Below are 24,890 nucleotides of genomic sequence, written 5' to 3' on the forward strand. Positions count from 1 at the left end.
GCTATTCACAGCTCAGTAGACAGTATCACACATGAAAGGATTAGATACATTTCTCAGTATCACGCATGATAGGATTAGATCCTTCTGCCCCCTGCAGTTGTATTAAGGAATCACACGCAGATTTGGGAAATTTTCCTTTATAAACATCACATTTTAGACATTTCTGGGATTTCGCACTTTCTGGGTGGAAACTGTATTAACCCTTTACTACTGTATTCATGTGGGAGTTGCGACGGTGGCGCTGGTTGAGGGGTGGGGTCGAGTCTTTGTTCTTGGCGAAAGTACTTGCCCACCCCTCCACCACGATTCTGGCTCCCCAATATGGTCTGGAGGGAACTGCAGCCCCAAACTGCGGACCTAAACAATGGGGAATGTTCTACAGACTTGGCAAGTCACATGTCCATCTCCATAGTGCAAAATGTCATAACAGGGTCGTCTGATATCCAACATGTCTCACCTGTAGACCACGCTGGTGAAGTTGGCTCTTCTCTACTTCTGGACTTGAAGACTGGGATGTCCTGAATATATACAGAACATCACGGCAGATATTAAGGGGGCCTTACAGTAACTTTTGCAGTTTCCACCCTGAAGCATACAAAGTTTTCGGACGTTCACAGTGTAGGACATATCTACCAAAAGTGAGGAGGCAACGGAGGCTACAAAGAATCACATTTGTTGGGCTACAAAATGTCAATGAGTGAGGATACAAAGTGTCACATGAGAGGTTTTGGGTTGTGGAGAGGGTTCCTGAGTTTTGTAGTAAATGTCTCATTAGGCTTTGGTAGCCAAACCTATCATCTTACAAGATTGGCCACCATCAATAGTGGAAAAGACCCTGAAGGTGACCGGTTGGTGAGAGACTTCAATATTTTCTGAAGACTCATTAATACATTTGATGTTGACTAAGTTGAGGCATCTCCAAGGTCATACAAGTCTTGGTCCATTGGAATACTGATGTTGGCTAAACCCGTGGCCACCATTTCTCATGGAAGAGCCTTTGATGATGATGATGGTTGGAGATGGGTCCTTAGATGCTGATGACTCTAGTAAGGCTTTGTCTTTAAGATGAGGATCTCTCCTCAAGAAGAACTTCACATGGATGGGAAGATGAACTCCAATACTACTCCCCAACATCAATACTTCAAGTTTTAGTCTATGATCTGTTTCATTCATCCAGTGTTCAGGATTATGGTCAACAAATAAGCCAAGTCCATGAGAGACCATAGAGGTGGGGGAGAAGATCAGAGGGACATTTGGAGGTGTCACTACTGATATGTATTACGGCAGGAGGACCATCATCTTTTAGACATGGTCATGAGGTGTTTGCAATAGACCTCTGATCTTCATTACCAGAGCCAGGAGGCTGCGAGTAAAGCACCAAGAACTCTAAAAATGTTCCCCAAAATTGGTAAAACAGGTAAAAAACATCGACTTAATGAATGGAAATGACTTTGAGGGTATGTACACTTCTGCAACAGATTTGCATAAAAAAAATCAGTAGTCTCACATTTTGTGTTTAGAGCTCCTGTGCAAAGCTTTATATCTCACTGACTACAAGAAACCCTCATGTTTCCTTCTGTCCCTCAGGGCTTCACAATGACCATTTGGAGGATAGTTAAAGGGTTCGTAGTCTGTAACCATGGAGACACATAGCTCTGCATAGGAGCTCTAAACAGTAGACCATTTACAATGAAGACCATAGTTGCTAAACTATTCACACCCTTAACTGTACTAGACCAATGCAACAGTTTAGGTATTGAATAACAGTCACGCTGATCAAAACAGTCCTAACACATAGAAAGCTTAACAGCAGGGCCAGGACGGAATCCATTTAGGGGCTTACTGTGTCTATGGTTAGTGACACCTTCTCACAAGATCTCCTTAGTCTTATGGGACCCTCAAATAATAATAATAGAAAACCTTCATGGGGAAGCAAACAACTTCCCCATACAACATGAAGGTTTGCGTTTTTTTGGGGTTGTGGTTGCAAATGGCTTATTTGGCAGAACAATAATTCCAACAATAATTTTGGGAGGCACAATGGATTTTTTACCCTTTCTTCTCATCCTAGACCATCCCTGCCTATAGGTGACCTGGCTAGGAGGGTAGGGTAAAAAAAAAACACTCAGTCTAGCACAAAACATGAGTTTGGGTGATTGCAGACCCCATGGCGGTGCCAATTTTTCTTTGCTACTTACAGCAATAACTGTCTCTGCCATCTTACCCTCCAAATACTGATCTGATTCATTGTCCACCACAATGGCAGACCCCTCATTACCCTCCACTTATTATATTCGCCACAACACTAGGCCTTGGTTACACTGGAGTGGTCCTTCTGTTTACCATGCTGATGTGAAGACTTTCCTTTAGTTCTTTCTGGAAGCAGTTGTGAACTTGCATAAAGCTGATATCTTGATCAGGGTGAAAACTGGCAGGTGTGGTGATTTTCAGGGGTTCCCGGGAGAGGGTGTACATGGAAATGTCCCCCATGGGGATGGCACTAGCATATTTGATGGCAGCTGAAGACACTTCCCGGGATGGAGAAGCCTCTGTGGACCTGGAGCTGGACCTAGAGGGTCTCCTCCGATACCTGTAGCTCGGCATTCTGGCATATGGCGAGGATAAAGACTTCATGAATTCCCTCCTGGACCTGAACCTTATCTCCTTGTTCCGTTCTATATAGATATTTACGGCCAGGACCCCAATAGTCTCCGCCACTATGAAGGACAGTGCCCCGAAATAGAAGGACCAGCCGTAGTTGTAGTGGTTCTTCTTGTCCTCGTCCTTCTTGTCACTGGGGTCGCCGGCGTTGCTCGATATGAACACGATGATCCCAATAATGTTGCTGAGACCTGGGGATAGAAGAATAATATAGAGCAGCAGTTTAACACATGGTGGAGAGTCATGAAAATGAGCTGGAGACATTGATCACAATTGTGCAGTAATGGAACTGAACTGCAGTTTAAAGCATGGTGGAGAGACATGACAATGAGCTGTAGCTATTGATTACAATCTGTCCTAATGGAACTGCACTGCAGCTTAAAGCATGGTGGAGAGATATGAAAATGAGCCACAGCCACTGATTAAAATCTGTTCTAATGTGACAAAGCTGCAGTTTAAAGCACGGTGGAGAGTCATAAAAATGAAATATCATCACTGATTACAGTCTGTCCGAATGGAACTGAACTGCAGTTTAAAGCATGGTGGAGAGTTATGAAACCGAGCTATAGGCACTGATTATAGCTTACCCTAACCGAGCTGAGCTGCAGTTTAAAGCATGGTGGAGAGTCATGAAAATGAGCTATAGTCACTGATTATAGCCTGTCCTAGTGGGACTGTGCTGCAGTTTAAAGCATGGTGGAACGTCATGAAAATGAGTTATAGGCACTGATTATAGCCTGTCCTAATGGGACTGAGCTGCAGTTTAAAGCAAGGGGAATTAACGCGATCTGAGACCATGTCTATGAGTTATTGTCACTGATTGTAGTTGCACCTTAATAGACCAGAGCTGCAGTGTAAAGCATGGAGAATGCATAGAACAACAGCTTTAGCTTCTGAAAGTGGAGTTCAGACTTTGTCAGACTCCAATAGACAATGCAAAAAAAAAAATGGCGTCACTGATTGTAGCTGTACCCTAATGGAGCTAAGCTGCAGTGTAAAGCACTGAGGAAAGACAGAGCAACAAGTCTTTGAAAGTGAGGGTGGAGGAGGTGGCATTACTACAACTGAGGGTGGAGTTTAGACCTCGCCCATCTCCAAAAGACAAAGGAGATAATCTGTTTATAGCTGTGACCTAAGTGAGCAAAGCTTCACTATAAAGCACTAGGGACAGACATGGCAATAGCCTCTACTGCTGGAGAAGTGACGTACCTTAGCCTTCTATAGACACCTTCTATAGACTACGGATATGATGTAGGGAGTCACTGATGACTGCCTCACTCCAGTAGAGCAGAGCTGCAGTGTAAAGCATGGAGTAGACATATGATTGCACTCACCCGCTGCCACAAAGAGTATGCCGGCGCTCAGGATGATGTTATTCCGCCGGTTATAGAGGCGGCCAGCCCCGACACACAGTCCTCCCAATAACAGCAGGATGGTGCTGAGGATGGGGAAGACGCTGGAGGCGCGGACGATACCTGTGGGATAGAAAATCAGGCACAGGAGGTGATCAAATACCAGCAGATGGGAACGCTGGAGCATGAGGGTCCAGGGCTGAGGGGGCTTATGTACAGAGGGGATAATTAAAGGTTCAACCAGCGGGGCAGGAGGGCTCAGGAGCCGGCAGGGATACATGTAAGGAAAGGAGCGTCCGGCGACAATGCAGGTCGGGGGGCTGTGAAGAAAGGGGAACCATGGGAATCAGTGAAAAGAGGGGCTATTAACATTTAGTTAGGTGAAGCATTAGGGGTGGTTTCTTGCTCCAAAAAGCCGAAATTACACTCTGCACTGCATGGCTGTACTTGGATGAAAATTATGAATTGGCACAATGGAGAGAATTGTGTAAAGTTTGTTTCCTTTTTGTTACATTGTATCTGGGGTTTCACCTCTCTGTTACATTGTATCCGGGGTTTCACCTCTCTGTTACATTGTATCCGGGGTTTCACCTCTCTGTTATAGTGTATCCGGGGTTTCACCTCTCTGTTACATTGCATCCGGGGATTCACCTCTCTGTTATAGTGTATCCGGGGTTTCACCTCTCTGTTACATTGTATCCGGGGATTCACCTCTCTGTTACATTGTATCCGGGGATTCACCTCTCTGTTACATTGCATCCGGGGTTTCACCTCTCTGTTACATTGTATCCGGGGTTTCACCTCTCTGTTACATTGTATCCGGTGTTTCACCTCTCTGTTACATTGTATCCGGGGTTTCACCTCTCTGTTACATTGCATCCGGGGATTCACCTCTCTGTTATAGTGTATCCGGGGTTTCACCTCTCTGTTACAGTGTATCCGGGGATTCACCTCTCTGTTACATTGTATCCGGGGATTCACCTCTCTGTTACATTGTATCCGGGGATTCACCTCTCTGTTACATTGCATCCGGGGTTTCACCTCTCTGTTACATTGCATCCGGGGTTTCACCTCTCTGTTACATTGTATCCGGGGTTTCACCTCTCTGTTACATTGTATCCGGTGTTTCACCTCTCTGTTACATTGTATCCGGGGTTTCACCTCTCTGTTACATTGTATCCGGGTATTCACCTCTGTTACATTGTATCCGGGGTTTCACCTCTCTGTTACCTTGTATCCGGGGTTTCACCTCTCTGTTACATAGTCTGCAATGTTTCACTACTCAGTTACAGTGTATCCGGGGTTTCACCACTCAGTTACAGTGTATCCGGGGTTTCACCTCTCGGTTACAGTGTATCCGGGGTTTCACCTCTCGGTTACATTGTATCCGGGGTTTCACCTCTTGGTTACAGTGTATCCAGCGTTTCACCTCTCGGTTACAGTGTTTCCGGGGTTTCACCTCTCGGTTACAGTGTATCCGGGGTTTCACCTCTCGGTTACATTGCTTCCGGGGTTTCACCTCTCTGTTATAGTGTATCCGGGGTTTCACCTCTCTGTTACATTGCCTCCGGGGTTTCACCTCTCTGTTATAGTGTATCCGGGGTTTCACCTCTCTGTTATAGTGTATCCAGGGTTTCACCTCTCTGTTACATTGTATCCAGGGTTTCACCTCTCTGTTACATTGTATCCAGGGTTTCACCTCTCTGTTACATTGTATCCAGGGTTTCACCTCTCTGTTACATTGTATCCAGGGTTTCACCTCTCTGTTACATTGTATCCAGGGTTTCACCTCTCTGTTACATTGTATCCAGGGTTTCACCTCTCTGTTACATTGTATCCGGGGTTTCACCTCTCTGTTACAGTGTATCCGGGGTTTCACCTCTCTGTTACATTGTATCCAGGGTTTCACCTCTCTGTTACATTGTATCCGGGGTTTCACCTCTCGGTTACAGTGTATCCGGGGTTTCACCTCTCGGTTACAGTGTATCCGGGGTTTCACCTCTCGGTTACAGTGTATCCGGGGTTTCACCTCTCGGTTACAGTGTATCCGGGGTTTCACCTCTCGGTTACAGTGTATCCGGGGTTTCACCTCTCTGTTATAGTGTATCCAGGGTTTCACCTCTCTGTTATATTGCATCCAGGGTTTCACCTCTCTGTTACATTGTATCCAGGGTTTCACCTCTCTGTTACATTGTATCCAGGGTTTCACCTTTCTGTTATAGTGTATCCAGGGTTTCACCTTTCTGTTATAGTGTATCCAGGGTTTCACCTCTCTGTTACATTGTATCCGGGGTTTCACCTCTCTGTTATATTGCATCCGGGGTTTCACCTCTCTGTTATAGTGTATCCAGGGTTTCACCTCTCGGTTACATAGTCTCCAATGTTTCACCTCTCTGTTACATTGCATCCGGGGTTTCACCTCTCTGTTATAGTGTATCCAGGGTTTCACCTCTCGGTTACATAGTCTCCAATGTTTCACCTCTCTGTTACATTGTATCCGGGGTTTCACCTCTCGGTTACATAGTCTCCAATGTTTCACTACTCGGTTACATTGTACCCGGGGTTTCACCCCTCGGTTACAGTGTATCCGGGGTTTCACCTCTCGGTTACATAGTCTCCAGTGTTTCACCTCTCTGTTACATTGCATCTGGGGTTTCACCTGTCGGTTATAGTGTATCCAGGGTTTCACCTCTTGGTTACATAGTCTCCAATGTTTCACTACTCAGTTACATTGTATCCAGGGTTTCATTTCTCTCTCTCTGTTACGTTGTATCCGGTGTTTTCTACTCTCAGTCCTGGGTGTACTCTCTTTGTGTCGAGGGCTCTCGTTAAATGCTTCAGTTCAGTCCTCGAGGCTCGGACTATTTTAGGAAACCTTTCCTTTCCTATTTGAAGCCAACAAGTAAACTGGAAACCTGGAAAGTCATTGACCGGCGCCAGGTACCGGGCCCTGCTCCCACATTTGTGCTTTTTGACGCCCTGGGGGGGGCCGAACTTGTCTGTCTGTAGTTACATATGTCATGTTATGAATGAGATGCCCGGGGGGGCTTTAGTTTCTCTATGGATTCATGTCACTAGCCACGACCTATAAAGAATTCTATCCATACACTGTATATAATGGAGGGCTCTAGAATGCTACGTCCGGAGGAATATCATCCATTACTGCTGACTACTATACGCGTGAGAGGTTGTCAGCCCCCCCCCTTAGTGGTGACATCATGGTTACAGTAGAATAGTCACTTACGTAGCAGATATTCAGAGCTGTCGTGGTCGTAGTCATTGTCTTCTGGGAAGTGATTAATCCTGAAGCAGTTTCCTTTGTAGAGACCTGAAGAAACAGATTAATCCGTACATGAGAACATGAGCAAATATTATCTGCAAATACAAGAAAAAAATCCCCCTTTCAGAAACCAAAATTCGCTCTTTATTATCTCCCCGTGATCATGTGGAGGCTCATTGTGGGATGTGCTCAGCTCTTTAGGATTTTATGAGATCCCAACTTACAGGATGTCTTCACCCCTGGAGGTGCCAGGTGGTAGATTGGAATAAAAGAGTCATCAACAATCATGGGTGAAGAATAAGACATCAATAGACCCAACCACATTAGTAGAAGACCCAACTATCTTGGTAGAAGTCCCAGAAACTGGACTAGAAGATCCAACTGACACAGTAGAAAACCAAGACATCAGAACAGAAGAGTTAACTATCGTAGAGGAAAACACAACCATCTTGGTAGAAGACCCAACCATCCGAGAACACCCAGGCGTTAGAGCAGAAGGCTTAACTCCAGTAGCAGATGACATCAGTATAGAAAAGCTAACTGCTATAGTAAGAGACCCTACCATCCTGGTAAAAGACCCAAATACCATGGTAGAAGACTCAGATATCGGAATAGAAGACCAAGCTCTTGCAGTAGAGGACAAAAAACTATAGTAAAAGACCGAGACATTGGAATAGAAGAGAAAATTGCCATAAAAGAGTCAACAATCAAGGAAGAAGAACAAGACATCAATAGACCCAACCATATTAGTAGAAGACCTAACTATCTTGGTAGAAGTCTGAGACATTGGAGCAGAAGATCCAACTGATACAGTGGAAGATCAAGACATCATAACAGAAGAGTTAACTAACGTAGAGTTAGACATTGATACCAAGACATTGGTATAGAAAAGCTAACTGCTATAGTAATAGACCCCAACATCCTGGTAAAAGACCCAAATACCTTGGTAGAAGACTCAGATATTAGAGTAGAAGACCAGGCTCTTGTAGTAGAGGTCTCTATGGTAGAAGACTGATATATCGGGATAGAAGAGCTATCTCCTATACCAAAAGACTCAACTATCATTGTAGCAGAACAAGACATCAGTAGATCCAACCATATCAGTAGAAGACCCTACTATGGTAGAGCACCTCACAACCATCTCCGTAGAAGACCCTACTATGGTAGAGGATCTCACAACCATCTCAGTAGAAGACCCTACTATGGTAGAGGACCTCACAACCATTTTAGTAGAAGACCCTACTTTGGTAGAGGGCTTCACAACCATCTCAGTAGAAGACCCTATTATGGTAGAGGACTTCACAACCATCTCTGTAGAAGACCCTATTATGGTAGAGGGCTTCACAACCATATCAGTAGAAGACTCTACTATGGTAGAGGACCTTACAACCATCTTAATAAAGACCCTACTATGATAGAGGACCTCCTTAACAGTAATAAGCTGAGTTTACACAACAGATATCTAACCAATCAGACCAATGATGACACTGAACTGAGTTTGCCATTAGCACCACCAGATCTACTCACCTCCTGTCAGTTGTAATCAGTCCTTCTATTCTATAATGGAGTCATGTTTGACAGGTGGATTGTTTAAGTCCTTCAATTTTCTGGGAGACGAGACAGATTTCAATCAGATCAAATGGCTACATACACACAACAATCTTGGTGTGATTGAATAGAACTTGGTGAGATATCTGTATATATAAAGGCCCCTGAAGATCTAGAGATGGGAGTAGAAGACGTAGAGTAGAATGAAAGTCATAGTTGTCGTAGATGGAGACCAGAGGCGCAGACGTTCTGCTCCAGTGATATATTACTCCCTTTCTTAGGAGGCGTCCTGACTGCTCCGATCAGGCTTCTTGACTTCCCTGAGGAACATTTCTTGGGGCCCAGTTTTGAGGGTGCAAACATACCGGTATATGCATCACCTAGAACATCTAGAAGTCCCACACCAGTGGCTGTGAGTGCTGCCATCCTGAGACCTCTTGCCCCACTGTCGCCATCCTCATTTCTTCCAGTGCCGGACTGGGGTGCCAAGGGCCCACCAGTAACAAGGAGTCTGGTGGCCCATGCAAGTATCCCATCACCCTCACTCATAAATTTGCCCCTATTTCTGCGTAATGGGGTAGTTTGATAAATGAATGTTGAGATGATGCCCATATACATAGTCCATCCCTGCATGGGGGCCCACTGGGGGATCCTCCTGCTCTCCTGTCAGACAGTCTGAGCATGTCAGGGACTCTCTGCAGTAGACTCTTCTTCTCCAGGAGTCGGAGTCACCGTTGTGTAAAACTAGGACACCAGGACACCAGGAAAAGTGTGAACAGCGACAGAGCAGGGATGCATCATGGGCGATGTCAGGGAGCGGACCTATCTTCAGCACACGGGCTCTGACGGGACTGAAGCTCGGGGGTAACCAGGCTCCTAATGAGGTGATGGGGGCCGCTCCTGCCGGAGGACGCCTGTCCACAACCCCTCACCAAATGCCACATCTCATACACAAGCGTGCGGCGGCGGCTGCTCATGGCTGTCAGCTCCAATGAACACTCATCCGAAAAATGACCGACGGGGACAGGAGTAGATGATGACTCACGTGTGTACTCCACATACACGGACCGTGGTCTGATTGGACAAGTCCACAGGTGGAGGACACAGCTCGGCTCCGGCGCTGACCCGCCGTTCACGGAGAAGATTTTAGTTTTCTGCAGAAAAAAAAACTTTCACAAGCTTTTGAGCAAATAATTAGCAACTTCCATTCACTGCAATCTCAGGAGCGGCGTCCTCTGCAGTCAAGGAATAATTCAGTACACCCCTATAAAAGGCGGGCCATCCAGAGGCCACACCCCCTCATTACATAAATACACATTGCCTGATCTGCTCCATCCGTACCATCCAATCAGCATTCAGGAGGAGGGAAATCTGCAGAAAATGCACAGTGTGTACAGGGACTATATATAGTAGTGATACTCTGCACAGTGCCCCCTGCTGATAGTCCTACACACAGTGTGCTGTAGAGTCACCTTACATTGTGGGTGGGGGTCTGCAGACAGGGGCACAGTGTGTACAGGGACTATATATAGTAGTGATACTCTGCACAGTGCCCCCTGCTGATAGTCCTGCACACAGTGTGCTGTAGAGTCACCTTACATTGTGGGTGGGGGTCTGCAGAAAACGCACAGTGTGTACAGGGACTATATATAGTAGTGATACTCTGCACAGTGCCCCCTGCTGATAGTCCTGCACACAGTGTGCTGTAGAATCACCTTACATTGTGGGTGGGGGTCTGCAGACAGGGGCACAGTGTGTACAGGGACTATATATAGTAGTGATACTCTGCACAGTGCCCCCTGCTGATAGTCCTGCACACAGTGTGCTGTAGTCACCTTACATTGTGGGTGGGGGTCTGCAGACAGGGGCACAGTGTGTACAGGGACTATATATAGTAGTGATACTCTGCACAGTACCCCCTGCTGGTAGTCCTGCACACAGTGTGCTGTAGAGTCACCTTACATTGTGGGTGGGGGTCTGCAGACAGGGGCACAGTGTGTACAGGGACTATATATAGTAGTGATACTCTGCACAGTGCCCCCTGCTGATAGTCCTGCACACAGTGTGCTGTAGAGTCACCTTACATTGTGGGTGGGGGTCTGCAGACAGGGGCACAGTGTGTACAGGGACTATATATAGTAGTGATACTCTGCACAGTGCCCCCTGCTGATAGTCCTGCACACAGTGTGCTGTAGAGTCACCTTACATTGTGGGTGGGGGTCTGCAGACAGGGGCACAGTGTGTACAGGCACTATATATAGTAGTGATACTCTGCACAGTGCCCCCTGCTGATAGTCCTGCACACAGTGTGCTGTAGAATCACCTTACATTGTGGGTGGGGGTCTGCAGACAGGGGCACAGTGTGTACAGGGACTATATATAGTAGTGATACTCTGCACAGTGCCCCCTGCTGATAGTCCTGCACACAGTGTACTGTAGTCACCTTACATTGTGGGTGGGGGTCTGCAGACAGGGGCACAGTGTGTACAGGGACTATATATAGTAGTGATACTCTGCACAGTGCCCCCTGCTGATAGCCCTGCACACAGTGTACTGTAGAGTCACCTTACATTGTGGGTGGGGGTCTGCAGACAGGGGCACAGTATGTACAGGGACTATATATAGTAGTGATACTCTGCACAGTGCCCCCTGCTGATAGTCCTGCACACAGTGTGCTGTAGAGTCACCTTACATTGTGGGTGGGGGTCTGCAGACAGGGGCACAGTATGTACAGGGACTATATATAGTAGTGATACTCTGCACAGTGCCCCCTGCTGATAGTCCTGCACACAGTGTGCTGTAGAGTCACCTTACATTGTGGGTGGGGGTTTGCAGACAGGGGCACAGTGTGTACAGGGACTATATATAGTAGTGATACTCTGCACAGTGCCCCCTGCTGATAGTCCTGCACACAGTGTGCTGTAGAGTCACCTTACATTGTGGGTGGGGGTCTGCAGACAGGGGCACAGTGTGTACAGGGACTATATATAGTAGTGATACTCTGCACAGTGCCCCCTGCTGATAGTCCTGCACACAGTGTGCTGTAGAATCACCTTACATTGTGGGTGGGGGTCTGCAGACAGGGGCACAGTGTGTACAGGGACTATATATAGTAGTGATACTCTGCACAGTGCCCCCTGCTGATAGTCCTGCACACAGTGTGCTGTAGAATCACCTTACATTGTGGGTGGGGGTCTGCAGACAGGGGCACAGTGTGTACAGGGACTATATATAGTAGTGATACTCTGCACAGTGCCCCCTGCTGATAGTCCTGCACACAGTGTACTGTAGTCACCTTACATTGTGGGTGGGGGTCTGCAGACAGGGGCACAGTGTGTACAGGGACTATATATAGTAGTGATACTCTGCACAGTGCCCCCTGCTGATAGCCCTGCACACAGTGTACTGTAGAGTCACCTTACATTGTGGGTGGGGGTCTGCAGACAGGGGCACAGTATGTACAGGGACTATATATAGTAGTGATACTCTGCACAGTGCCCCCTGCTGATAGTCCTGCACACAGTTTGCTGTAGAGTCACCTTACATTGTGGGTGGGGGTCTGCAGACAGGGACACAGTGTGTACAGGGACTATATATAGTAGTGATACTCTGCACAGTGCCCCCTGCTGATAGTCCTGCACACAGTGTGCTGTAGAGTCACCTTACATTGTGGGTGGGGGTCTGCAGACAGGGGCACAGTGTGTACAGGGACTATATATAGTAGTGATACTCTGCACAGTGCCCCCTGCTGATAGTCCTGCACACAGTGTGCTGTAGAGTCACCTTACATTGTGGGTGGGGGTCTGCAGACAGGGGCACAGTATGTACAGGGACTATATATAGTAGTGATACTCTGCACAGTGCCCCCTGCTGATAGTCCTGCACACAGTTTGCTGTAGAGTCACCTTACATTGTGGGTGGGGGTCTGCAGACAGGGGCACAGTGTGTACAGGGACTATATATAGTAGTGATACTCTGCACAGTGCCCCCTGCTGATAGTCCTGCACACAGTGTGCTGTAGAGTCACCTTACATTGTGGGTGGGGGTCTGCAGACAGGGGCACAGTGTGTACAGGGACTATATATAGTAGTGATACTCTGCACAGTGCCCCCTGCTGATAGTCCTGCACACAGTGTGCTGTAGAGTCACCTTACATTGTGGGTGGGGGTCTGCAGACAGGGGCACAGTGTGTACAGGGACTATATATAGTAGTGATACTCTGCACAGTGCCCCCTGCTGATAGTCCTGCACACAGTGTGCTGTAGAGTCACCTTACATTGTGGGTGGGGGTCTGCAGACAGGGGCACAGTGTGTACAGGCACTATATATAGTAGTGATACTCTGCACAGTGCCCCCTGCTGATAGTCCTGCACACAGTGTGCTGTAGAATCACCTTACATTGTGGGTGGGGGTCTGCAGACAGGGGCACAGTGTGTACAGGGACTATATATAGTAGTGATACTCTGCACAGTGCCCCCTGCTGATAGTCCTGCACACAGTGTACTGTAGTCACCTTACATTGTGGGTGGGGGTCTGCAGACAGGGGCACAGTGTGTACAGGGACTATATATAGTAGTGATACTCTGCACAGTGCCCCCTGCTGATAGCCCTGCACACAGTGTACTGTAGAGTCACCTTACATTGTGGGTGGGGGTCTGCAGACAGGGGCACAGTATGTACAGGGACTATATATAGTAGTGATACTCTGCACAGTGCCCCCTGCTGATAGTCCTGCACACAGTGTGCTGTAGAGTCACCTTACATTGTGGGTGGGGGTCTGCAGAAAACGCACAGTGTGTACAGGGACTATATATAGTAGTGATACTCTGCACAGTGCCCCCTGCTGATAGTCCTGCACACAGTGTGCTGTAGAATCACCTTACATTGTGGGTGGGGGTCTGCAGACAGGGGCACAGTGTGTACAGGGACTATATATAGTAGTGATACTCTGCACAGTGCCCCCTGCTGATAGTCCTGCACACAGTGTGCTGTAGTCACCTTACATTGTGGGTGGGGGTCTGCAGACAGGGGCACAGTGTGTACAGGGACTATATATAGTAGTGATACTCTGCACAGTACCCCCTGCTGGTAGTCCTGCACACAGTGTGCTGTAGAGTCACCTTACATTGTGGGTGGGGGTCTGCAGACAGGGGCACAGTGTGTACAGGGACTATATATAGTAGTGATACTCTGCACAGTGCCCCCTGCTGATAGTCCTGCACACAGTGTGCTGTAGAGTCACCTTACATTGTGGGTGGGGGTCTGCAGACAGGGGCACAGTGTGTACAGGGACTATATATAGTAGTGATACTCTGCACAGTGCCCCCTGCTGATAGTCCTGCACACAGTGTGCTGTAGAGTCACCTTACATTGTGGGTGGGGGTCTGCAGACAGGGGCACAGTGTGTACAGGCACTATATATAGTAGTGATACTCTGCACAGTGCCCCCTGCTGATAGTCCTGCACACAGTGTGCTGTAGAATCACCTTACATTGTGGGTGGGGGTCTGCAGACAGGGGCACAGTGTGTACAGGGACTATATATAGTAGTGATACTCTGCACAGTGCCCCCTGCTGATAGTCCTGCACACAGTGTGCTGTAGAATCACCTTACATTGTGGGTGGGGGTCTGCAGACAGGGGCACAGTGTGTACAGGGACTATATATAGTAGTGATACTCTGCACAGTGCCCCCTGCTGATAGTCCTGCACACAGTGTGCTGTAGAATCACCTTACATTGTGGGTGGGGGTCTGCAGACAGGGGCACAGTGTGTACAGGGACTATATATAGTAGTGATACTCTGCACAGTGCCCCCTGCTGATAGTCCTGCACACAGTGTGCTGTAGAGTCACCTTACATTGTGGGTGGGGGTCTGCAGACAGGGGCACAGTGTGTACAGGCACTATATATAGTAGTGATACTCTGCACAGTGCCCCCTGCTGATAGTCCTGCACACAGTGTGCTGTAGAATCACCTTACATTGTGGGTGGGGGTCTGCAGACAGGGGCACAGTGTGTACAGGGACTATATATAGTAGTGATACTCTGCACAGTGCCCCCTGCTGATAGTCCTGCACACAGTGTGCTGTAGAATCACCTTACATTGTGGGTGGGGGTCTGCAGACAGGGGCACAGTGTGTACAGGGACTATATATAGTAGTGATACTCTGCACAGTGCCCCCTGCTGATAGTCCTGCACACAGTGTGCTGTAGTCACCTTACATTGTGGGTGGGGGTCTGCAGACAGGGGCACAGTGTGTACAGGGACTATATATAGTAGTGATACTCTGCACAGTGCCCCCTGCTGATAGCCCTGCACACAGTGTACTGTAGAGTCACCTTACATTGTGGGTGGGGGTCTGCAGACAGGGGCACAGTATGTACAGGGACTATATATAGTAGTGATACTCTGCACAGTGCCCCCTGCTGATAGTCCTGCACACAGTTTGCTGTAGAGTCACCTTACATTGTGGGTGGGGGTCTGCAGACAGGGACACAGTGTGTACAGGGACTATATATAGTAGTGATACTCTGCACAGTGCCCCCTGCTGATAGTCCAGCACACAGTGTGCTGTAGAGTCACCTTACATTGTGGGTGGGGGTCTGCAGACAGGGGCACAGTGTGTACAGGGACTATATATAGTAGTGATACTCTGCACAGTGCCCCCTGCTGATAGTCCTGCACACAGTGTGCTGTAGAGTCACCTTACATTGTGGGTGGGGGTCTGCAGACAGGGGCACAGTATGTACAGGGACTATATATAGTAGTGATACTCTGCACAGTGCCCCCTGCTGATAGTCCTGCACACAGTGTGCTGTAGAGTCACCTTACATTGTGGGTGGGGGTCTGCAGACAGGGGCACAGTGTGTACAGGGACTATATATAGTAGTGATACTCTGCACAGTGCCCCCTGCTGATAGTCCTGCACACAGTTTGCTGTAGAGTCACCTTACATTGTGGGTGGGGGTCTGCAGACAGGGGCACAGTGTGTACAGGGACTATATATAGTAGTGCTACTCTGCACAGTGCCCCCTGCTGATAGTCCTGCACACAGTGTGCTGTAGAGTCACCTTACATTGTGGGTGGGGGTCTGCAGACAGGGGCACAGTATGTACAGGGACTATATATAGTAGTGATACTCTGCACAGTGCCCCCTGCTGATAGCCCTGCACACAGTGTACTGTAGAGTCACCTTACATTGTGGGTGGGGGTCTGCAGACAGGGGCACAGTGTGTACAGGCACTATATATAGTAGTGATACTCTGCACAGTGCCCCCTGCTGATAGCCCTGCACACAGTGTACTGTAGAGTCACCTTACATTGTGGGTGGGGGTCTGCAGACAGGGGCACAGTATGTACAGGGACTATATATAGTAGTGATACTCTGCACAGTGCCCCCTGCTGATAGCCCTGCACACAGTGTGCTGTAGAATCACCTTACATTGTGGGTGGGGGTCTGCAGACAGGGGCACAGTGTGTACAGGCACTATATATAGTAGTGATACTCTGCACAGTGCCCCCTGCTGATAGTCCTGCACACAGTGTGCTGTAGAGTCACCTTACATTGTGGGTAGGGGTCTGCAGACAGGGGCACAGTGTGTACAGGGACTATATATAGTAGTGATACTCTGCACAGTGCCCCCTGCTGATAGTCCTGCACACAGTGTGCTGTAGAGTCACCTTACATTGTGGGTGGGGGTCTGCAGACAGGGGCACAGTATGTACAGGGACTATATATAGTAGTGATACTCTGCACAGTGCCCCCTGCTGATAGTCCTGCACACAGTGTGCTGTAGAGTCACCTTACATTGTGGGTGGGGGTCTGCAGACAGGGGCACAGTGTGTACAGGGACTATATATAGTAGTGATACTCTGCACAGTGCCCCCTGCTGATAGCCCTGCACACAGTGCGCTGTAGAGTCACCTTACATTGTGGGTGGGGGTCTGCAGACAGGGGCACAGTGTGTACAGGGACTATATATAGTAGTGATACTCTGCACAGTGCCCCCTGCTGATAGTCCTGCACACAGTGTGCTGTAGAGTCACCTTACATTGTGGGTGGGGGTCTGCAGACAGGGGCACAGTGTGTACAGGGACTATACACTCACTGGCCACTTTATTAGGTACACCTGTCCAACTGTGTGTTAAGACTTAATTTCTAATCAGCCAATCACATGGCGGCAACTCAGTGCATTTAGGCATGTAGACATGGTCAAGACAATCTCCTGCAGTTCAAACCGAGCATCAGTATGGGGAAGAAAGGTGATTTGAGTGCCTTTGAACGTGGCATGATTGTTGGTGCCAGAAGGGCTGGTCTGAGTATTTCAGAAACTGCTGATCTACTGGGATTTTCACGCACAACCATCTCTAGGGTTTACAGAGAATGGTCCGAAAAAGAAAAAAAATCCAGTGAGCGGCAGTTCTGTGGCCGGAAATGCCTTGTTGATGCCAGAGGTCAGAGGAGAATGGGCAGACTGGTTCGAGCTGATAGAAAGGCAACAGTGACTCAAATTGCCACCCGTTACAACCAAGGTAGGCAGAAGAGCATCTCTGAACGCACAGTGCGTCGAACTTTGAGGCAGATGGGCTACAGCAGCAGAAGACCACACTGGGTACCACTCCTCTCAGCTAAGAACAGGCATCTGATGGCTACTTTCAGCAGGATAATGCGCCATGTCATAAAGCTCGAATCATCTCAGATTGGTTTCTTGAACATGACAATGAGTTCACTGTACTCAAATGGCCTCCTCAGTCACCAGATCTCAATCCAATAGAGCATCTTTGGGATGTGGTGGAACGGGAGATTCGCATCAGGGATGTGCAGCCGACAAATCTGCGCCAACTGTATGATGCCATCATGTCAATATGGTCCAAAATCTCTGAGGAATGCTTCCAGCACCTTGTTGAATCTCTGCCACGAAGAATTGAGGCAGTTCTGAAGGCAAAAGGGGGTCCAACCCATTACTAGCATGGTGTACCTAATAAAGTGGCCAGTGAGTGTATATAGTAGTGATACTCTGCACAGTGCCCCCTGCTGATAGCCCTGCACACAGTGTGCTGTAGAGTCACCTTACATTGTGGGTGGGGGTCTGCAGACAGGGGCACAGTGTGTACAGGGACTATATATAGTAGCGATACTCTGCACAGTGCCCCCTGCTGATAGTCCTGCACACAGTGTGCTGTAGAATCACCTTACATTGTGGGTGGGGGTCTGCAGACAGGGGCACAGTGTGTACAGGGACTATATATAGTAGCGATACTCTGCACAGTGCCCCCTGCTGATAGTCCTGCACACAGTGTGCTGTAGAATCACCTTACATTGTGGGTGGGGGTCTGCAGACAGGGGCACAGTATGTACAGGGACTATATATAGTAGTGATACTCTGCACAGTGCCCCCTGCTGATAGCCCTGCACACAGTGTGCTGTAGAGTCACCTTACATTGTGGGTGGGGGTCTGCAGACAGGGGCACAGTGTGTACAGGGACTATATATAGTAGTGATACTCTGCACAGTGCCCCCTGCTGATAGTCCTGCACACAGTGTGCTGTAGAATCACCTTACATTGTGGGTGGGGGTCTGCAGACAGGGGCACAGTATGTACAGGGACTATATATAGTAGTGATACTCTGCACAGTGCCCCCTGCTGATAGCCCTGCACACAGTGTGCTGTAGAGTCACCTTACATTGTGGGTGGGGGTCTGCAGACAGGGGCACAGTGTGTACAGGGACTATATATAGTAGTGATACTCTGCACAGTGCCCCCTGCTGATAGTCCTGCACACAGTTTGCTGTAGAGTCACCTTACATTGTGGGTGGGGGTCTGCAGACAGGGACTATATATAGTAGTGATACTCTGCAAAGTGCCCCCTGCTGATAGCCCTGCACACAGTGTGCTGTAGAGTCACCTTACATTGTGGGTGGGGGTCTGCAGACAGGGGCACAGTGTGTACAGGGACTATATATAGTAGTGATACTCTGCACAGTGCCCCCTGCTGATAGCCCTGCACACAGTGTACTGTACAGTCACCTTACATTGTGGGTGGGGGTCTGCAGACAGGGACTATATATAGTAGTGATACTCTGCACAGTGCCCCCTGCTGATAGTCCTGCACACAGTGTACTGTAGTCACCTTACATTGTGGGTGGGGGTCTGCAGACAGGGACGATATATAGTAGTGATACTCTGCACAGTGCCCCCTGCTGATAGTCCTGCACACAGTGTACTGTAGTCACCTTACATTGTGGGTGGGGGTCTGCAGACAGGGGCACAGTGTGTACAGGGACTATATATTGTAGTGATACTCTGCACAGTGCCCCCTGCTGATAGTCCTGCACATAGTGTGCTGTAGAGTCACCTTACATTGTGGGTGGGGGTCTGCAGAGAGGGGCACAGTGTGTACAGGGACTATATATAGTAGTGATACTCTGCACAGTGCCCCCTGCTGATAGCCCTGCACACAGTGTGCTGTAGAGTCACCTTACATTGTGGGTGGGGGTCTGCAGACAGGGGCACAGTGTGTACAGGGACTATATATAGTAGTGATACTCTGCACAGTGCCCCCTGCTGATAGTCCTGCACACAGTGTGCTGTAGAGTCACCTTACATTGTGGGTGGGGGTCTGCAGACAGGGGCACAGTGTGTACAGGGACTATATATAGTAGTGATACTCTGCACAGTGCCCCCTGCTGATAGCCCTGCACACAGTGTGCTGTAGAGTCACCTTACATTGTGGGTGGGGGTCTGCAGACAGGGGCACAGTGTGTACAGGGACTATATATAGTAGTGATACTCTGCACAGTGCCCCCTGCTGATAGCCCTGCACACAGTGTGCTGTAGAGTCACCTTACATTGTGGGTGGGGGTCTGCAGACAGGGGCACAGTGTGTACAGGGACTATATATAGTAGTGATACTCTGCACAGTGCCCCCTGCTGATAGCCCTGCACACAGTGTGCTGTAGAGTCACCTTACATTGTGGGTGGGGGTCTGCAGACAGGGGCACAGTGTGTACAGGGACTATATATATCGTAGTGATACTCTGCACAGTGCCCCCTGCTGATAGTCCTGCACATAGTGTGCTGTAGAGTCACCTTACATTGTGGGTGGGGGTCTGCAGAGAGGGGCACAGTGTGTACAGGGACTATATATAGTAGTGATACTCTGCACAGTGCCCCCTGCTGATAGCCCTGCACACAGTGTGCTGTAGAGTCACCTTACATTGTGGGTGGGGGTCTGCAGACAGGGGCACAGTGTGTACAGGGACTATATATAGTAGTGATACTCTGCACAGTGCCCCCTGCTGATAGCCCTGCACACAGTGTGCTGTAGAGTCACCTTACATTGTGGGTGGGGGTCTGCAGACAGGGGCACAGTGTGTACAGGGACTATATATAGTAGTGATACTCTGCACAGTGCCCCCTGCTGATAGCCCTGCACACAGTGTGCTGTAGAGTCACCTTACATTGTGGGTGGGGGTCTGCAGACAGGGGCACAGTGTGTACAGGGACTATATATAGTAGTGATACTCTGCACAGTGCCCCCTGCTGATAGTCCTGCACACAGTTTGCTGTAGAGTCACCTTACATTGTGGGTGGGGGTCTGCAGACAGGGACTATATATAGTAATGATACTCTGCACAGTGCCCCCTGCTGATAGCCCTGCACACAGTGTGCTGTAGAGTCACCTTACATTGTGGGTGGGGGTCTGCAGACAGGGGCACAGTATGCACAGGGACTATATATAGTAGTGATACTCTGCACAGTGCCCCCTGCTGATAGCCCTGCACACAGTGTACTGTAGAGTCACCTTACATTGTGGGTGGGGGTCTGCAGACAGGGACTATATATAGTAGTGATACTCTGCACAGTGCCCCCTGCTGATACTCCTGCACACAGTGTACTGTAGTCACCTTACATTGTGGGTGGGGGTCTGCAGACAGGGACTATATATAGTAGTGATACTCTGCACAGTGCCCCCTGCTGATAGTCCTGCACACAGTGTACTGTAGTCACCTTACATTGTGGGTGGGGGTCTGCAGACAGGGGCACAGTGTGTACAGGGACTATATATTGTAGTGATACGCTGCACAGTGCCCCCTGCTGATAGTCCTGCACATAGTGTGCTGTAGAGTCACCTTACATTGTGGGTGGGGGTCTGCAGAGAGGGGCACAGTGTGTACAGGGACTATATATAGTAGTGATACTCTGCACAGTGCCCCCTGCTGATAGTCCTGCACACAGTGTGCTGTAGAGTCACCTTACATTGTGGATGGGGGTCTGCAGACAGGGGCACAGTGTGTACAGGGACTATATATAGTAGTGATACTCTGCACAGTGCCCCCTGCTGATAGTCCTGCACACAGTGTGCTGTAGAGTCACCTTACATTGTGGGTGAGGGTCTGCAGACAGGGGCACAGTGTGTACAGGGACTATATATAGTAGTGATACTCTGCACAGTGCCCCCTGCTGATAGTCCTGCACACAGTGTGCTGTAGAGTCACCTTACATTGTGGGTGGGGGTCTGCAGACAGGGGCACAGTGTGTACAGGGACTATATATAGTAGTGATACTCTGCACAGTGCCCCCTGCTGATAGTCCTGCACACAGTGTGCTGTAGAGTCACCTTACATTGTGGGTGAGGGTCTGCAGACAGGGGCACAGTGTGTACAGGGACTATATATAGTAGTGATACTCTGCACAGTGCCCCCTGCTGATAGTCCTGCACACAGTGTGCTGTAGAGTCACCTTACATTGTGGGTGGGGGTCTGCAGACAGGGGCACAGTGTGTACAGGGACTATATATAGTAGTGATACTCTGCACAGTGCCCCCTGCTGATAGTCCTGCACATAGTGTGCTGTAGAGTCACCTTACATTGTGGGTGGGGGTCTGCAGACAGGGGCACAGTGTGTACAGGGACTATACACTCACTGGCCACTTTATTAGGTACACCTGTCCAACTGTGTGTTAAGACTTAATTTCTAATCAGCCAATCACATGGCGGCAACTCAGTGCATTTAGGCATGTAGACATGGTCAAGACAATCTCCTGCAGTTCAAACCGAGCATCAGTATGGGGAAGAAAGGTGATTTGAGTGCCTTTGAACGTGGCATGATTGTTGGTGCCAGAAGGGCTGGTCTGAGTATTTCAGAAACTGCTGATCTACTGGGATTTTCACGCACAACCATCTCTAGGGTTTACAGAGAATGGTCCGAAAAAGAAAAAAAATCCAGTGAGCGGCAGTTCTGTGGCCGGAAATGCCATGTTGATGCCAGAGGTCAGAGGAGAATGGGCAGACTGGTTCGAGCTGATAGAAAGGCAACAGTGACTCAAATTGCCACCCGTTACAACCAAGGTAGGCAGAAGAGCATCTCTGAACGCACAGTGCGTCGAACTTTGAGGCAGATGGGCTACAGCAGCAGAAGACCACACTGGGTACCACTCCTCTCAGCTAAGAACAGGCATCTGATGGCTACTTTCAGCAGGATAATGCGCCATGTCATAAAGCTCGAATCATCTCAGATTGGTTTCTTGAACATGACAATGAGTTCACTGTACTCAAATGGCCTCCTCAGTCACCAGATCTCAATCCAATAGAGCATCTTTGGGATGTGGTGGAACGGGAGATTCGCATCAGGGATGTGCAGCCGACAAATCTGCGCCAACTGTGTGATGCCATCATGTCAATATGGTCCAAAATCTCTGAGGAATGCTTCCAGCACCTTGTTGAATCTCTGCCACGAAGAATTGAGGCAGTTCTGAAGGCAAAAGGGGGTCCAACCCGTTACTAGCATGGTGTACCTAATAAAGTGGCCAGTGAGTGTATATAGTAGTGATACTCTGCACAGTGCCCCCTGCTGATAGCCCTGCACACAGTGTGCTGTAGAGTCACCTTACATTGTGGGTGGGGGTCTGCAGACAGGGGCACAGTGTGTACAGGGACTATATATAGTAGTGATACTCTGCACAGTGCCCCCTGCTGATTGTCCTGCACACAGTGTGCTGTAGAGTCACCTTACATTGTGGGTGGGGGTCTGCAGACAGGGACTATATATAGTAGTGATACTCTGCACAGTGCCCCCTGCTGATAGACCTGCACACAGTGTACTGTAGCCACCTTACATTGTGGGTGGGGGTCTGCAGACAGGGGCACAGTGTGTACAGGCACTATATATAGTAGTGATACTCTGCACAGTGCCCTCTGCTGATAGTCCTGCACACAGTGTGCTGTAGAATCACCTTACATTGTGGGTGGGGGTCTGCAGAAAGGGACTATATATAGTAGTGATACTCTGCACAGTGCCCCCTGCTGATAGTCCTGCACACAGTGTACTGTAGAATCACCTTACATTGTGGGTGGGGGTCTGCAGACAGGGGCACAGTGTGTACAGAGACTATATATAGTAGTGATACTCTGCACAGTGCCCTCTGCTGATAGTCCTGCACACAGTGTGCTGTAGAATCACCTTACATTGTGGGTGGGGGTCTGCAGACAGGGGCACAGTGTGTACAGGGACTATATATAGTAGTGATACTCTGCACAGTGCCCTCTGCTGATAGTCCTGCACACAGTGTGCTGTAGAATCACCTTACATTGTGGGTGGGGGTCTGCAGACAGGGGCACAGTGTGTACAGGCACTATATATAGTAGTGATACTCTGCACAGTGCCCCCTGCTGATAGTCCTGCACACAATGTGCTGTAGAGTCACCTTACATTGTGGGTGGGGGTCTGCAGACAGGGGCACAATGTGTACAGGGACTATATATAGTAGTGATACTCTGCACAGTGCCCTCTGCTGATAGTCCTGCACACAGTGTACTGTAGAGTCACCTTACATTGTGGGTGGGGGTCTGCAGACAGGGGCACAGTGTGTACAGGGACTATATATAGTAGTGATACTCTGCACAGTGCCCCCTGCTGATAGTCCTGCACACAATGTGCTGTAGAGTCACCTTACATTGTGGGTGGGGGTCTGCAGACAGGGGCACAGTGTGTACAGGGACTATATATAGTAGTGATACTCTGCACAGTGCCCTCTGCTGATAGTCCTGCACACAGTGTGCTGTAGAGTCACCTTACATTGTGGGTGGGGGACTGCAGACAGGGGCACAGTGTGTACAGGCACTATATATAGTAGTGATACTCTGCACAGTGCCCTCTGCTGATAGTCCTGCACACAGTGTGCTGTAGAATCACCTTACATTGTGGGTGGGGGTCTGCAGACAGGGACTATATATAGTAGTGATACTCTGCACAGTGCCCCCTGCTGATAGTCCTGCACACAGTGTACTGTAGAATCACCTTACATTGTGGGTGGGGGTCTGCAGACAGGGGCACAGTGTGTACAGAGACTATATATAGTAGTGATACTCTGCACAGTGCCCTCTGCTGATAGTCCTGCACACAGTGTGCTGTAGAGTCACCTTACATTGTGGGTGGGGGTCTGCAGACAGGGGCACAGTGTGTACAGGGACTATATATAGTAGTGATACTCTGCACAGTGCCCCCTGCTGATAGTCCTGCACACAGTGTGCTGTAGAGTCACCTTACATTGTGGGTGGGGGTCTGCAGACAGGGGCACAGTGTGTACAGGGACTATATATAGTAGTGATACTCTGCACAGTGCCCCCTGCTGATAGCCCTGCACACAGTGTGCTGTAGAGTCACCTTACATTGTGGGTGGGGGTCTGCAGACAGGGGCACAGTGTGTACAGGGACTATATATAGTAGTGATACTCTGCACAGTGCCCCCTGCTGATAGTCCTGCACACAGTGTACTGTAGAGTCACCTTACATTGTGGGTGGGGGTCTGCAGACAGGGGCACAGTGTGTACAGGCACTATATATAGTAGTGATACTCTGCACAGTGCCCCCTGCTGATAGTCCTGCACATAGTGTGCTGTAGAGTCACCTTACATTGTGGGTGGGAGTCTGCAGAGAGGGGCACAGTGTGTACAGGGACTATATATAGTAGTGATACTCTGCACAGTGCCCCCTGCTGATAGTCCTGCACACAGTGTGCTGTAGAGTCACCTTACATTGTGGGTGGGG

At 49.0% G+C, this 24,890-nt stretch overlaps 2 protein-coding genes across 4 annotated transcripts in view; one reads left to right on the forward strand and one right to left on the reverse strand.

Annotated features, from left to right (window-relative positions):
* Window positions 1-121: 121 nt before the first annotated feature.
* The window catches only part of CACNG4 (calcium voltage-gated channel auxiliary subunit gamma 4), a 136,159-nt gene continuing 111,390 nt past the window's right edge, over window positions 122-24,890 (reverse strand). For all 3 annotated transcript variants that reach the window (XM_073579811.1, XM_073579812.1, XM_073579810.1), the window contains 3 exons: window positions 7,258-7,341; window positions 3,996-4,136; window positions 122-2,852 (listed from right to left, as the gene is read on the reverse strand). In XM_073579811.1, the coding sequence (XP_073435912.1) occupies window positions 2,317-2,852; window positions 3,996-4,136; window positions 7,258-7,341 (761 nt within the window). In that variant the 3' untranslated portion in view covers window positions 122-2,316. The remainder of the gene's footprint in view (window positions 2,853-3,995; window positions 4,137-7,257; window positions 7,342-24,890) is intronic.
* On the forward strand, window positions 4,487-6,845 carry KRTAP24-1 (keratin associated protein 24-1). Its single transcript, XM_073579626.1, has 5 exons — window positions 4,487-4,500; window positions 5,606-5,855; window positions 5,966-6,018; window positions 6,116-6,215; window positions 6,807-6,845. The coding sequence occupies exons 1-5, from the start codon at window positions 4,487-4,489 to the stop codon at window positions 6,843-6,845; spliced, it is 456 nt and encodes a 151-aa protein (XP_073435727.1).

This window comes from Dendrobates tinctorius, unplaced genomic scaffold (genome assembly GCF_039654945.1).
Source record: "Dendrobates tinctorius isolate UK_male_01 unplaced genomic scaffold, ASM3965494v1 ptg000063l, whole genome shotgun sequence".
Taxonomy (NCBI): domain Eukaryota; kingdom Metazoa; phylum Chordata; class Amphibia; order Anura; family Dendrobatidae; genus Dendrobates; species Dendrobates tinctorius.